The sequence below is a fragment of the Rhea americana genome, unplaced genomic scaffold, assembly GCF_003343005.1.
Source record: "Rhea americana isolate MKP2758 unplaced genomic scaffold, rheAme1 scaffold_17, whole genome shotgun sequence".
In the NCBI taxonomy this organism is placed as follows: Eukaryota; Metazoa; Chordata; class Aves; order Rheiformes; family Rheidae; genus Rhea; species Rhea americana.
In genome coordinates, this window is record NW_028185816.1 from 7,669,123 (window position 1) to 7,684,024 (window position 14,902).

General features: G+C 37.3%; 1 protein-coding gene across 3 annotated transcripts in view; it reads left to right on the forward strand.

Moving 5' to 3' along the window:
- Positions 1-14,551, forward strand: part of ANO1 (anoctamin 1) — a 90,121-nt gene extending 75,570 nt beyond the window's left edge. For all 3 annotated transcript variants that reach the window (XM_085300925.1, XM_085300922.1, XM_085300924.1), the window contains 9 exons: positions 513-624; positions 1,335-1,392; positions 1,498-1,598; positions 2,073-2,218; positions 4,140-4,292; positions 6,706-6,758; positions 8,831-9,015; positions 10,831-10,936; positions 11,967-14,551. In XM_085300925.1, the coding sequence (XP_085157051.1) occupies positions 513-624; positions 1,335-1,392; positions 1,498-1,598; positions 2,073-2,218; positions 4,140-4,292; positions 6,706-6,758; positions 8,831-9,015; positions 10,831-10,936; positions 11,967-12,227 (1,175 nt within the window). In that variant the 3' untranslated portion in view covers positions 12,228-14,551. The remainder of the gene's footprint in view (positions 1-512; positions 625-1,334; positions 1,393-1,497; positions 1,599-2,072; positions 2,219-4,139; positions 4,293-6,705; positions 6,759-8,830; positions 9,016-10,830; positions 10,937-11,966) is intronic.
- Positions 14,552-14,902: the final 351 nt, after the last annotated feature.

The window sequence follows — 14,902 nt, forward strand, 5'->3', positions numbered from 1 at the left end:
AGTTATGGGTGACATGGATGCAGCAGAAATTCCTGTACCTAATCTTGAACTTGAACTGGACTCTTCTATATCACACAATTACTAGTTTCATATTTTTACTATTATTTATTTGGCATAAGACCAGTCAAGAAATGAAAAATAGTGAATGCAAAAAATACTGTAGAAAAAATATTCTGAATGATTTGCAAAAACATCAGAAGGTCCAGAAAAAGGTCCAGAAAACTTTTCAGGTAAGTATTTGTCCATTCTGCAAACAAATATTATTGTGGAGGTCAACCAGATGTGAAATGAAATTGGAATTATTGTTGTAATGCAGCTGAACAGCAGGATCTGTAGCAGATTTACCACTGACCTCAGTGAGGCCATATTGGTTTAACCATTCCGAAGATATATATACACCCCTGTATTTAAAGGGTGGCTGACAGTTTCCGAAGTCCATATTTATAAGATTTTGAAATGCTCCAGATAGGATATTCTCTTAAAGTTTCTTATTTATGCCATATGGTTTCCAGAGGTTCCAAAAACTGACAAGAATTTTGAAGAGCGTCTGATTTTCAAGGCTTTCCTTCTGAAATTCGTCAATGCCTATACACCCATTTTCTATGTTGCTTTCTTCAAAGGCCGGTGAGTATTGGAAGACGTCGTTTAGGATTTCAGCTTGTGTTTTGTGAGGCAGCTGTAGCTCAGCCTGAGAAAAGGGCTGTATAATAAAATAACTGTGGTTTAAAAAATCCTCAGTATTGGATTAAAAACTACAGCCTTATGGGATAAAGCAATGATCTTTGTGATTCTGCTGTTCCAAATTTGTTAAAGCCATTTTGCCAACTTAACTTTCTACGTTCAGATATAACGCCCCAGGTATTGTCTATTTATCGCTTTCTAACTTTACATCTAGCAAGCAGTATCTCTCCTCTTGCAACCAGCATGAAAATACAAAGCTAAAATGAACTCCGTATCACATGTTCTGGCTAATGCAGCAGATATGAGGTTGGGTGCCCACATGTAGTCCAAACACGTTAAGATGCACCTTAGCGGATTTTTGCAAAGATGCCCCTGTGATACTAGGGGGCACATAAACAACTCAGTAAAAACTGTAAGTCAAGTTAGCACTTGACCCCCAAAAATGAACCAATCAAAGAAAGAAAGAAACAAACAAAAAAAAACCCCAGGAAAATGCCAAAACGGGAAATACCTAATTACTTTCCTTGCTTTTTCAGAACTAACCATTAACTTGCCCCACACAAAGGTATAACATTTCACAGTCAACTTCAGGAATCAATTAAGAAAAATACATATTATATATGAGGTTTATAATTCTAACCATTGTGTTCTAGATTTGTTGGACGTCCAGGAGACTATGTCTACATTTTCCACTCTTTCCGCATGGAAGAGGTAATTACATTTTACCCTGTCTGTGATCTCATCACCTGGGAACAGCATCTCGCACTGTTAGAGCGATGCAGATGTTCTAATTTGCGTTTCCTCTGTCCGCTTTAGTGCGCTCCTGGTGGCTGCCTAATGGAGTTGTGTATCCAGCTCAGTATTATCATGTTGGGCAAACAGCTGATTCAGAACAATTTATTTGAGATTGGCATCCCGTAAGTTGCAAGTTTTTTTATGTGTGTATGCATGACTTTTTACCGTGTCTATAATACAGTGTGTATTATCTGCCTGTTGATATGAAGTTGTTTTGTAGGCTTCATAAAAGATCTTTACAGGCTCTGCCTGTTCTATATAGTAAATATTTTTGTTCTACAGCACTGTCTGCCAATGTTGTAACATCGAACAACGCTGACATCTTTGAAAAGTGTTAGGAGATATCTTGATTTCCTCCTGGTTAGCAGTAGATATAATATTGAATGTGAGATTTAGCTATGACAAAGTTTGAGTATCTGTATATGCTCATCTGTGATGTTTCCTTTTCGTATATTGTAACTCTTGTATAGTTTTTATTAAAATATACATAGTTTGTTGTGTCTGTTAATATAAAATAACTGTCAATCTTCATCCACCTGAGAATTGAGCACTGCAACCAGAATAGCTGGCTAATTGAATCGTTCCATTTCTTCCAGAAAAATGAAGAAATTTATAAGATACATGAAATTAAAGCGTCGACGTTCTTTAGACCATGAAGAGCACATGAAAAAAAAGCAGCGTTATGAAGTGGACTATAACCTGGAGCCTTTCGCTGGACTTACCCCTGAATACATGGAAATGAGTGAGTGAGGTGGAAAGGAGGCATTTTAAGCCATAATTAATCTGATTAATTGGGATACATAGATGAGGTTTTTCAACTGCAGATTTGGTGGAGAGTGGATAAGATGCATGTTAGCTTAATTATTAAAGTGTATACTCTGGGACTGTAGCACATTTCAGCCAACCATTAGCTGCTACAGGGATGAACTGTGCTATTTTGTGTTCATGGTACCTTACAATAGCACTATACATTAGATATTTTCTATCAAGCTATATGACATATTACTGCCAAGTTTTACATGCAAATAATTAATAATATAAAATTGAGATTTTGAGGCATATTTTGTCTTCAATTGCACCTAGGTTGGAAATAGCTTATTAAATTTAATTCAGATATTACAGTTTCCACTGTGTATTTTCACTCCAGACTGACTCTGTTTTCTGAAATCTGGACTTAATGTTCTCGAAGAGATTTGTGCCTGTTGACCAGGTGGTACTTGACAGATTGCATAAATATTTCTCAATTAAATCGTTATGTTGATCAATTAATATGGAACTTAAGCAGTAAGCTTAAATTAGCTCTGCTAATTTAAAACTCTAAAGCTGCATTTCTTCTTCTGCTTCCACTGAAGGGCTGAAAAGAACTGCAGTATATAATGCTGTTTGCAACAGTATCAGAAGTTCCTGAAGGCTCAGTCAAATGGGCGATCTTATTTAGTATTTTCAGGAATGGCTAGGCAAAACAATTAGAAAAGGATAATGAAATATGTTAATACCAAAAATTGGCATGTATAGTAAAAACAGGGGCAGGTTAGAATATTAGATGACCTTGAGTTTCAGAGCAGTTGAAACAGAGTGGAAATTTAATAGTACAAAATATGAGGTCATGTTATCAATTCTTAAGAATATATGCAATTAGTTACATCAGCATTTGGAAGTAATGAAGAGAACGATTGGGCTATAACAGTAACAGGATAAGCATGTTATGAACATGATGTGTTCATGAAACAAAAGCCAATGTGATCCCAAGATGTAGCCAGCAGGTTATTTCCAGTAAGGACAGAGAATCAGTAACGTCATTTATGAAGCAGGGGTAAGACCAAGCTAAGCTGGAGCCCTCTGTAGAGTTCTTTTCACCCACGCCTGGAAGGGATGAGTGCAAACTGGAACAGGTGCAAGAAAAGCTGCTGAGATGATCAGAGAAAGAGGTTGTTATGAGAGCACCATAAAGATCTTGGCCTCTTTCAGAATGCAGAATGACAGCTCAAGGGAGCCAGAGATCACTTTCTTTAAATACACATAGCAGGTTAACATTAGGAAGAGTGAAGATCTGTGTAAACTAATGAACAAGGTTAATAGGACAACAAATAGATGTTATCATGAATAGATTTGGGCTGGCATGAAGAGGGCTTTTGAACTTCAGAAGAAAAAGCATCCAGGGGGATTAGTGAGGGCTCAAAGCCCACCTCATGGAGCATGTTGAGTTCACATGAGAGCTAATACAGTCCCTGGAGGCAGCAGATGACAGGACTCAATAACCCAGAAGAGCTGCTGTAATACCATGTTCTTCATATCACTCCTACGGTCAAGAATTGTTGGGGACAGATTTTAGCCTAGCACCACTTCCCCAGCTCCTGCCCTTCCCTGTTCATGGCACAGAGCAGGTAGTGCCAGTTTTGCCCACAGTGGGGAATGGTATTAGATGCTTCCCCACGTTTCTGGTTACTTTGCCTTCCTGAACCAGCCCTGGATTTTGGAAGAAGTGTCTGCATGGAGTACCAGTCACTCCAACTGTTTCTAGGGGAAGACACAGTAACCCAAGCAGTATGTTTTAGTCTCCCAATAAGTGGTGTCTTGTTAGGGGGAATGGTACTGACATGATGCTGCGTGCATTTGACAAATACAGACCATATCCATTGAAATTGTTTTTTTTTTCTTTTCAGTCATTCAGTTTGGATTTGTAACCTTGTTTGTTGCATCCTTCCCACTGGCTCCGTTGTTTGCTTTGCTGAACAACATCATTGAAATCCGTCTAGATGCAAAAAAATTTGTTACCGAGCTGAGGAGACCAGTAGCAGTCAGAGCAAAGGATATAGGTAAGTGCGCCTTGCTGTTATAACTCCCTGTTTGCTTATTCCTAGATTGATGGCAGGATGTTATTATGCTGAGTTAGTTTCATTAACAGGAAGATATTTACAGGACAATTCAAAACCTTAGACTACGGCTTAACTGTGAACTCTAATAATTTATCAAGCCTTTGCTTTTAAAATAGAAAGAGCAGTGCTTTAAATTTAGATTAATATTTTATTAAGTAAACAATATCACTTTTCAAATCAAAATGATCAATACAACAGTGAAATATGCTGCAAGGCTCTGCACATCAACAGTTCTTCCTGGCAATGCAAGTGTCTGGCAGAAGCAAAAATTTCTGCATTTAATTATTCTGGATGGAGCTGGAGAAATACTCTTGGGAAGGAGAGGAGCCCAGAATGTCTGTGGATAAATGTATCCCTTCCTACTCAGCATGAATGTCAAAACTTGGGAGCTTGAAAGCTGCAGCAATTCTAGCTGGAGTGAGGCTCCACAGTTGTACAATGACGGCAAAGCAGTCTGCCTTTTATCGCCGAGGGACTAAGAATGAGGCATATATGCAGTGATGGAGCTGCTTCTCCTAGCTGTTGGTTAACTAGGATATTCAAAAAAGCTCATTAAAATAATTATTCATATTACAAAGGAAGTCAGCAGGAGCCGAAGAAGTTTGCTATGAATTACTAAATTTGGTGTTATTTCTGGTATTGTGAACAGCAAGCAGAGCATTTCTGAGTGCTTGTTCTAGGATTATCCTAGAACTGAAGAACACATTTTATGTTGTTGTGTTATTGCCTTCACCTTAACATTGCTTTTGCTGTGCTCATTAGAAGCTGGGGACAAGTTTTTTTTTGCCTTTTTTTTTTCTTTTCCTCAGAGGGTATTAATTGCAGTTTATTGCAATCCAGGCCCAATCAGAGAATTCCTAAAGTCAGAAATCATGAGATGACTGTAGGCAAACCAGATGAGATTTTAGGTAGGCACCGGCAGAGTTGGTAAAGGGAGGTTGTACCTAGTAAAGGCTGTATGTAATCACTGCCTGTGAGCAGAAGTCTAGCTTGGCTGCTGCTGATACTGCAATGTATTTTTCTGACATTAAATTCTGTACTCTGTGCAGGCTACCTTATGTATGCCATGCCAGAAGACCAAAACTGTAGAAAGTGTATGTCAGTCATCAAGCAAAGGATTCTGTCACACTATAAGAATCTTCTGGAGATGTAACATTGTATAAAGCCTCTTACATCTTTCTTCCTCCTTAGCTGCAGAATAGCAGATTGGCTCATCAGGGCTGTAACCAAACATACCTGATAGCAGCCCTTGATTTTTTTTTTCTATCACTCATACTTTGCAGAACTCAAAGGTCAGAGATTTACCCTTTCAAGTAGTACAGAATCAGGCCATACATTAGTTTACATATATTACTTGCAAATGTACATGGCAGTTAGGAAAGAAACTATATTTAGCCCTTAACAGATACGCTTTCTGCCTTTCCCACTAACTACCAGTTGTCACTACTGATTCTGACAGTGAACAAAGATATGCTTTGGTTTTAAAGAAATGATGGAAAAGGACAATCAAGCTTTCTCTTACTAAGTGTATAGTACTGAGTCTTGTATGTCCATCCTTCAAAATGAGTTTCACCAAGGGTCAGAGGAGTCAAGATCCAGGCTGCTGGGGCTTTTTTAGTGAAAAAAAGGTGTGGTTACATACTTCAGAGTTATCAGCACAGACTGAATTTAGCACTTGAAACACTTCAACTAAGGGGAAATTTTCAAGCTGTGGTGATGAGGAAGGGCAGAGCTGTGCACCTGGGTGACCTTTGGGCATCAGCCTCATGCTGCCTTCGCAGGGGTTGACCCTGAGCCTGTCTGTAGTTGTGTTGCATATTGTATGCACAGAGCCTGTGCTGAGAAGACAACCTGCTAGTGTTGCCAGATGCAAATGCAAAATCCCATCAGAGTGACTCTACTGAAGCTTTGCTTTCTCAAAATTGTTTCTCCTCATTATTTATCTTATACCCTCAGATTTGGATAGCTCTCCAAAACTAATAGATCAATATATTCTGTACTGCATCTGTGGGGAGTCCAGTTCCCCATCTGTAGCTCTTTTTGCTCAAGTAGGAGAAATCATCTGAGCAAGTTTTAATGAAGTTTCATTATCTTTTTCTTTTCTACCTATGCTGGCATTCCTCTTCCTTAAAGGAGCTGTTAGCTCAAAACTTCTAAAAATTAGGTGCCTGAACACAGCTTTAGAAAACAGTTGGCTTCCTTTGCTTGCAGGTCTTTAAGTTGTTCTTTTTTTGTTTAAAATATACCTGTAGTTTGGCACAGTCATAAGCATTCCTAACATTGTTAACTGAAAATGTCATTTATCTAATTCTAATGACTGGAGCAGTATTTACATGTTTGTCTCCTTCCTCAGGAATCTGGTATAATATCCTCAGAGGTATAGGAAAACTTGCTGTCATAATAAATGTAAGTAACTGCATGAATAAAACTTCTCTTTCAGTAGTCTGGCTCTTCCATTCTCTTCCATTGGTTTTATTTCAGCCTAAATCGCTTAAATTGAGTGAAATCATGTTTTCTCAAAAATTAGTGAATCAGATCCAGTGTTCATTTGAAAGTTGTGATAGTTTGGCATATTGATGCGTCATGGAGAGAAAATGGAAAAACTTAAATATCCAGAATGGTAAAGAGAATTGCTACTACACAGATTGCCAATAATATTCAATAATGAATAGCTGCTGCAGCTTCTCTAGGATGTTTTCATAATATGGTCTTACTCTTCAAACAAGTAAAACCATAGCCATCTGCTTAAATACTACTTCTTTCTATTTTACTATTATGCACTATTACCACTAAGACTACTTAATTTCAGTGGCAAAACCTATTGCCACAGGAACTTTTAGGGTCAGATAGTCAAGTGGATATGAATTAGTTTGGCTGTCGCTCCATTGAAAATCTGGCCTTGAAGTGTTATAGTCTACTATCTATCACTCGGCTCTGGAAATCCATGAAACTATTATTGTTTATTTCAGCAGTGAATACTCCAGTCCTTAGAAAATTGCACACCTTAATATCAATTTTCATTGAATCATCTTGATTCCTCAGAAAACCTGTATTTTGTGGCCATTTGTGAACAGATGATCTCTCACTTGCTTCTGTTATATTTATGTAGTTACCTCATACTCGGTATGAATAGACACCCACCTCAGTCATCTTCAAGAATGACAAGTAGAAAACATAATGGAGCACAATAGAGGCCATGCAGGGCTTATGGCCAYGGGTCCATTTTCTCAGAAGTCTGTTCTGAAACTGCTGGTTCCTGTCAAATCTCTGGTGGTTGGACATGTGTCATTGCCATGCCTTTCTCCAGGTGGGAGATAAGGAGAAGAGACCCAACCCGGAWGCAGTCGAGGCTGCTGAGGCTTTGCAGCCCATGGGGCTCCTGCAGCGTAGAGGAGCTGCCACTTCACTCAGTTTCCCCCAGCCCCAGGAGGGAACTCTCAGTCAGAGCAAATCCAGCTTCCTGAAACCAACAGAGTCCCCCCTCCCCCTCCATGTTGGCATCCAGGGGCTGGATCAAATCCTTTTTGCAGAGAGGGAAAATCCCTTTGCTTTGCCAACAAGTGTCTGCTGTTCTACAGCCAAACTATTCATATATTTTGGTATGCCACCTTAATTTGTCTTTACTGTTTCTCCTCTTTTCCTTTAGAAATAATTTCTTTATTTTCTGTTTTCTTCCATATACTCTCTCTTTGTCATTATCTGGTGTTATTTTTCCCTCTTTGATCTATCTACTGTCCCTCTTTATCATAAATAAAGTAAAACATTTTGTACTGTGTTTGTTTCACATGTACATGAGATTTATGCCAGTAAGAAATGTTTCATAATAATAATAAATTAGAAGGGCCAAAGTTATGAAGAACTCAGCTAAATTTGCTGTCCTATATTTTGTGGATAATATTTTTATAAAACTTTTTAAATAACCAAATTACAGGAATTTTTTTGTGACCATAAAAAAAGGCTCAGTCTGCCCATCCTTTTATCTTGATAGAGTTAAAAAAAAAATGCATAAAATAAATTCTCATTGCATTGCAAAAGCCCATTAAAGTAGTCAATTTGCCGTATGTTGTTCACAGAACAAAAAAAATACATCTAAATGAATCAATTGGAGCTTATACAATCCATTAGAGACATGTAATTAGAAACAGCACTGTTTTGCTTTCCTCTGATGCTGGAGGGCATGACAGCTTCATTCTCCAGAAGAGTTCAAGTTGTTTTCCACATAAAAATCTTAGTCAACATGGAACCGCTCCATTTAATATTCTTCAGCTCAAAAGGATAAGCAGTTAAGTTTCACCTTGTTGCAGCAGTTAGTCCATATTTAGGGCTCTGTGGGCTGCAGTTTCCTTTTTTTTAAATGAAGCCGCCCCCTATACAGCAGTCTCTAACTCAAGTGACTTCTTTGGGCAAGACATGCTTGAATGTATTATTAACTAAACACTGTCTAAATACTGCGCTCATTTTTTACTCTTATGGCTTAGGCATTTGTGATCTCATTCACATCTGACTTCATTCCACGCCTCGTGTACCTGTATATGTACAGTGAGAATGGCACCATGCATGGCTTCGTGAACCATACACTATCCTCTTTTAATGTCAGCGATTTTCAAGCAGGAACAGCTCCAAACGACCCTATGGATCTTGGCTACGAGGTCCAGATATGCAGGTATTCTTTTGAGTGATAACTAATTTTAAATATTTCCTCAGCTAAGAATATGACATTTTTTTTTCATTCCTGGGGTAAATCTAGGTTCCCTGTTTGTATTTTCAGTACCTGCTAAGCAGGTTGGTAGCCTTTTATATCAGATAGAGCCATTGCCTTGAAGTCTTGGCTTGCAGGTGAAGCAATCGCAATGCTTGAATATTAAGTACTGCTTATTTGCAGAAAGATAGGTTAGCGTTGTTGTGTTCAGCATTTGTCAAGGAATTTGCAAAGATTTTGACTGTAGATTGTGTATCCACTTTCTGTGGAAAAGGATATAAATAATGACAAACAGCGTAATGATTCTTTAAGGAAATAAAATGACATTACTGTGATGTCACATGGTTGTATCATACGCTGCTGATATGCTGACTGTGACTTCACAGTACACCTCTCATTTTTGACCAATTTTCTAATAGTTCCTGATGATATTAGTAATAGTTTTATCTGCACTGGAACTTAAGGCCCACTTAAACTGTTATTGTACAGGAAATTTGCATGTGTATAACAAGTCTTACATGTTATTTTCATTGTTAAAGGAAAGTTGTTGTTGCATATTTCAGCTTATCAAGCAATCTAGGTCAGTGCTGAAATCCATGCTTTGCCTAGGCTTCCTTAGATATGCATCATCTTCAAAACAAATGTTTTAAAGCTTATAATTGGGGACCAAAGCCAAAAGTAACAGTGAAAGCACTTCGAACAATGAGGCTCTAGGGGAAAATGGGGGTGAAATGAAGAGGGGAACAAAGAAGGCAGAAACATTCCAAGGGAGAAAAATAAAAAAAGATAACTTTGGTATAAATGTACTGGAAAATAAAAGACACTAATTGGGGAAAAATACCTATAAAATTGTATTATTTTTAAATTTATGCTTTCTGTAAATCAGAATAGAGCAAGTTAACCTGATAAAATGATTGCTAAACGGAAAAATCACTCTTATTCTGAGATGAAAGAAAAATCCAACAAGAATTGCATAAATCTTAGCTTTTTCTCAGTTTTCTTTTTTATGATTTCCTTCTGGTGATCTCTGGGGACATGAGAAATTAGTTTGGCAGAAATGTTTTTAGCACAAAACTTACAGAAGGGAAGTCTTAATGTCATGGCCCAATATACAAATCTAGTTTTATCTACTTTGTTCTCCTAGCCTCTTTCTTCTTCCCTTTCCATCACTTATCTCATGTTTGAGTGATTTTTTAAATCATATTTAAAAATACAGAGGCATAATTCTTTCAAAATATTGACAGGATGCTGTGGTTTAAATTTGCTTTATTTTTCTTGGTCCCATTTCTAACAAGTTAATTAGCTCATAGATTTTCCAAAGCCATAGCTAAGGCAAAATTTTCCTGTTTTCTCTATACAGCAGAATTTGACTGCAGTCTTTTGCTGATCTTGAAAATATAGAACTCCACATAATAAAATACACTTGATAAATCTGAGACCTGGTATTTTGAGACCCAGTATTTTCATCTTCAAATTTAGTCTGAAACACTTTCTTAACAATTTTAAAGGGGAATAAATCATCTGAACTTTGCAGTTTATCCCCTCAGAGTTTATATTATTTGTATAATTAGAGGGTATTAAGATAGAATTTTGATTAAAACTGGAAGGCTAGGGGAGGCTGTCAGCTTTATCTTGTTTGTGTGAGGATTGTACGATTATGCTGTAATAGCAAATTTACTTTTAGACAGTTTGATTCACTGTTTGACTATTAAGTATTAAATGCTCAGTATGCTAAAATTTCTAAATGACATCACTGGTTTACTGAGTCTTGTTTTGCAGATACAAAGATTATCGAGAACCCCCTTGGTCTGAAAACAAGTATGACATTTCAAAGGATTTCTGGGCTGTCTTAGCAGCAAGATTAGCATTTGTGATAGTTTTCCAGGTATGTTATACAGCAGGCACTTTCTATATGAGTAGTTATCGCTTTCTGTATAAGAAAGGGGAAAAAAAAGTGTTATCATCTTTCTTCAGCTAAATAAGGCAGGCTACCTTTGGAAGTAATTTTTTAGGGCAAACTAARTATCTCCTTTCATAGCTGTTTCATGTAATAGCAAAGGATTTTCCCCATCCTATTCACTCTTTCTCCCTACCACCACCCCCAAATGGGTAATCCTTAATGGGTAATTTCATCCACAGGGACTGCCTGCACTGCTTTGATGCAGAGCAATGTAATGACCCTACTGAGCAGCAAAGCACAAGGCTGATACTAATTAGGTCCCACCAATTTCTCCAGTAGGACATCAGCATATCTCCTAAAGAAGTGTCCCCCCCCCCCCCAAATCATTTCTAGATCTGGCCAAGGTATGAAATTTCTGAGGTTTCTAAAAGAGATTTTTATCTCAAATTTGAACAAATTGGCAAAGTCTTGTCATTTTTCACTAAATAGCATTGTTCAATCACAACAGTTATGTTGGTTATTGTAATGTAGGTGTTTTAAGAGTCTGCCTTATTTAAACAACTTGTTTCCAAAATTATCCTTTTTTTGACAAACTATGTATCTTTCTGTGAAAGGCTTCACTTTCCTTGAATCAAGATATTAAATCAAAAACATTTCAGTGAAAGGTTTTTTGCTACCTTTCAGCATTCTACCTCTTGTTATTTGCTTCTGCCTTGCTGATGTAAAACTCATAAGTCATTTATCAATTATAGTATTTCCTTCTGATTTCTAAATGGCTTTGACAGTATTTGTACTTAAACTAGAAAGATCTGTGTCTGCCATTTTTCCATCCCTTCTAGTATTGACAGGAAGTTGAGGTAAATTTGGCTCAGGATCAGACTTGTGACATACAGTTGAGCCCAACTCAAATGTTGTCCTTCATTCTTCCTTCTAAAGTACACTGAAAATAGCCCATTCCCTCATAGTCATCTTTTCATTTGACCTTGCTGACATTTTCTCACAATTTCATTTTCAGAACTTGGTCATGTTTATGAGTGACTTTGTTGACTGGATTATCCCAGACATTCCCAAGGACATTAGTCAGCAGATTCATAAAGAGAAAGTTCTCATGGTGGAGGTCTTCATGCGAGAAGAGCAAGGAAAGCTGCAAATGCTAGAAACCTGGAAAGATAAGGAGACAAAAAAAGGTGAAAACTGTAACAGTCACAGCCCCAAACTCTCCAGGAGCCACAGCGGGAGCTTGTCCTCCTGCCATTCATATCCTGTTGATGTATAGAAGAGGAGGGAGTTGAGCGTATCGGGGCATTCCACTGATGAACAAGCCATCACAGAAAGGGCAGGACTTGATTAATAATGGACRACCTGGTGCGTGTTTAAGGATGTGCTGCCGTTCTGTGCCCATCTTTGTGAGAAATGCTCTCCTTACAAATATGGAGGACCACGTTCTATTTCTGATCTCTTTTTTTTTCCTTTTGCACAAGCAGTAATGCAGGGAATTTTTATATTTCAAGGTTAGATAACACTATTGATGTTGGTGTGCATTAATACATGCAAGTACTTAGTACATCTTGATAGGGATGTTCTCTGAGAATTTGACCTTAGCCTATTAAGTAAATAAAGATAAATTTTAAGTAATAATACTATTAATATTTAAAATATTTTTGGAACCACAGGCCTGAGAGTCTGTGGGCAACTCTACAAAGTATCTGAAAAACAGTTTTAGAGTGTGCTCCCTTTCTCAGGAAGAGAGAAATGATATAAAGCTTACTGGGCTAATTCACTTTTAAAGATAGGATTTAGATCTGCTGGCAGACTTCTGTGTTTGAACCTGTAGGTCAACCTGTAGGCAAACAAAGCTGCCATTGAGTCAGCTGAAGTATAGAGAGAAACAAACGTGTGGGGCACTTGTGGCCACCTGCTGTATACTCAAGACCTCCACTGGGGCACTGTCCTGTTCAGAAACTTCAGAAGATTGCATCAAAATTGAATGCCTTTATCTTCATCCCAGTTCTGCAACCATGGAAAGCTGCTTGCTCATTGGCAAAGCTGTTTTTACTAATGTGGATGAAGCTACCTCAGTGCCCCAGCCTGCACCATGTGTTTGAGCAATCCCCTTAAGATTCCCCACTTACAGCAACGCAGCAGCAGCAGCACAATTTCTGAGACCCTTCCCAGCAGGTGGATTATCACTAGTGCATTTTGTTAAATGCCCTGAATTAATGAGCACATGTAGAGCTACAGTGTCTCACACTGCCCTGCCTAGTACTTGGACACTGTTGTTCCTGAGGAGTTACACATTTTCCCATTGTATTAGCACATCCCTTCCTTAGACAGGTTTTTCTCTGTAGCCCTCTGTTCTCTGCAGGAGAGGGAGTCTGTACCCGTTTTTCATGGCCAGTTGCCCCTGCAGACTTTGTACTATTGGATGGCATATCCCAGAAGCTATGCCAAAAGGGGTAAATCCAAACCACATACCAAATATTGTCTTCAGTGGAAGTTTTTCCTGCACTGGGCCTACAGGACCAGACCTTCAGTTACAAGGCTTTTATTTTGTCTTAAAATACCCTAGTTTTTGTACAAGAAACTTCCTTAAAGTGTAAGTCTAGTGTCCTTACTTATGAAGCCTATCTAATTCTCATCAGTGCAACTCTTTTTATGTATCATACATTTTAGTTTTGCTTTGTCAATGATAAACTGCACTTCCAAATAATATTGGTGCAATTAATCTCATTTCTTTTATTGCTGTCTTGTCCATGGCACTTACATAACAAATATAAAACTGAAGAATAAAATAAAAACTAAAGATATTCTTTAAAGTGTAACTACTGTATGGTTTGTTACAAAACCAAACATCAAGACTGTTTTCAAGAAAAGTTAGTTTCTCTTTTTCCATTTCTTTTTCTTTGCCAAACTAATTTAAAGATTAATGCTAGAACTTTAAAAGATGCCAGATTTAGCTTTTGCTATATTTATTTGTTTTAAAGTATGTGATAAACTTGATAATTTTCTATGGTCTGTCCAAAGAAGGTACCAGAAAAGAAATTATGTGGAAGAAAGAATGATATTAACCAAATACTCTTAAAGCTAATTTAAAATATTGATCCAACCAAAGATTTTTATTAATAAAGGGCTTATATTTTGCTATCTCTTGTTTCTGTTGTATTTTGACTTGCAGGAATGTCACTATTTTAAAAATTTATAACTTATGATAGCTTACTATTATGGGGCCAAATCCTGCTCAGTTTATTCACATGATAAGCATTATGCCTGGCAGTAAGTTTTTACAAGATCAGGCCCATTGACTGCAATAGAACTGTGAATGTGAATAAATTAAGCAGAATTTTGTCCACAAATCCTGTTGGAAAAATATTCTTCCTTTCATTCCTTCGTAGCCTAAACGTTCTACAAGAAAGTCAAATACGAACTACCTATTCTGAAGACAAATGTTAAGGAACTTCCTCTAAAGGAATTTCTTCTGTAAATATTTACCTAAAAGTGTTCCCAGCTTAATATTGACATTCCTGTAAATAGTAAAACTATATCCTGAACACACATGTATCAGAATTTTTCTTTATTTGCTGAAATCATGAAATAGTAACAGTTGCTTATATTTTCTTTTGTACAGTAAAATGTTTGAAATGGAATTTTGTATATAAAAACTGTATTACTACTTAGATAACGATAAGACTCTTTCATGGAATCATTTTTTAAGAAAAGTAAATATATACTAAATCTCTTCAGTTGTTTTTTTTTCTTTGCAAATTTGCTTGAGATATACTTGAGTATGCAAGCTTCTCTTGTGAGACAGGTTCAATTCCCAGCGATCCTTGTGCGCCAAGTATGCAAACGCAAGTGCTAAATCTGAGTTATAAACCAAATCATGTCACAGTTTGCATAAACTGATTCTTTGATACCCTTCACAGTGTTCCTTATCTACTCAGGTAGTAGAGA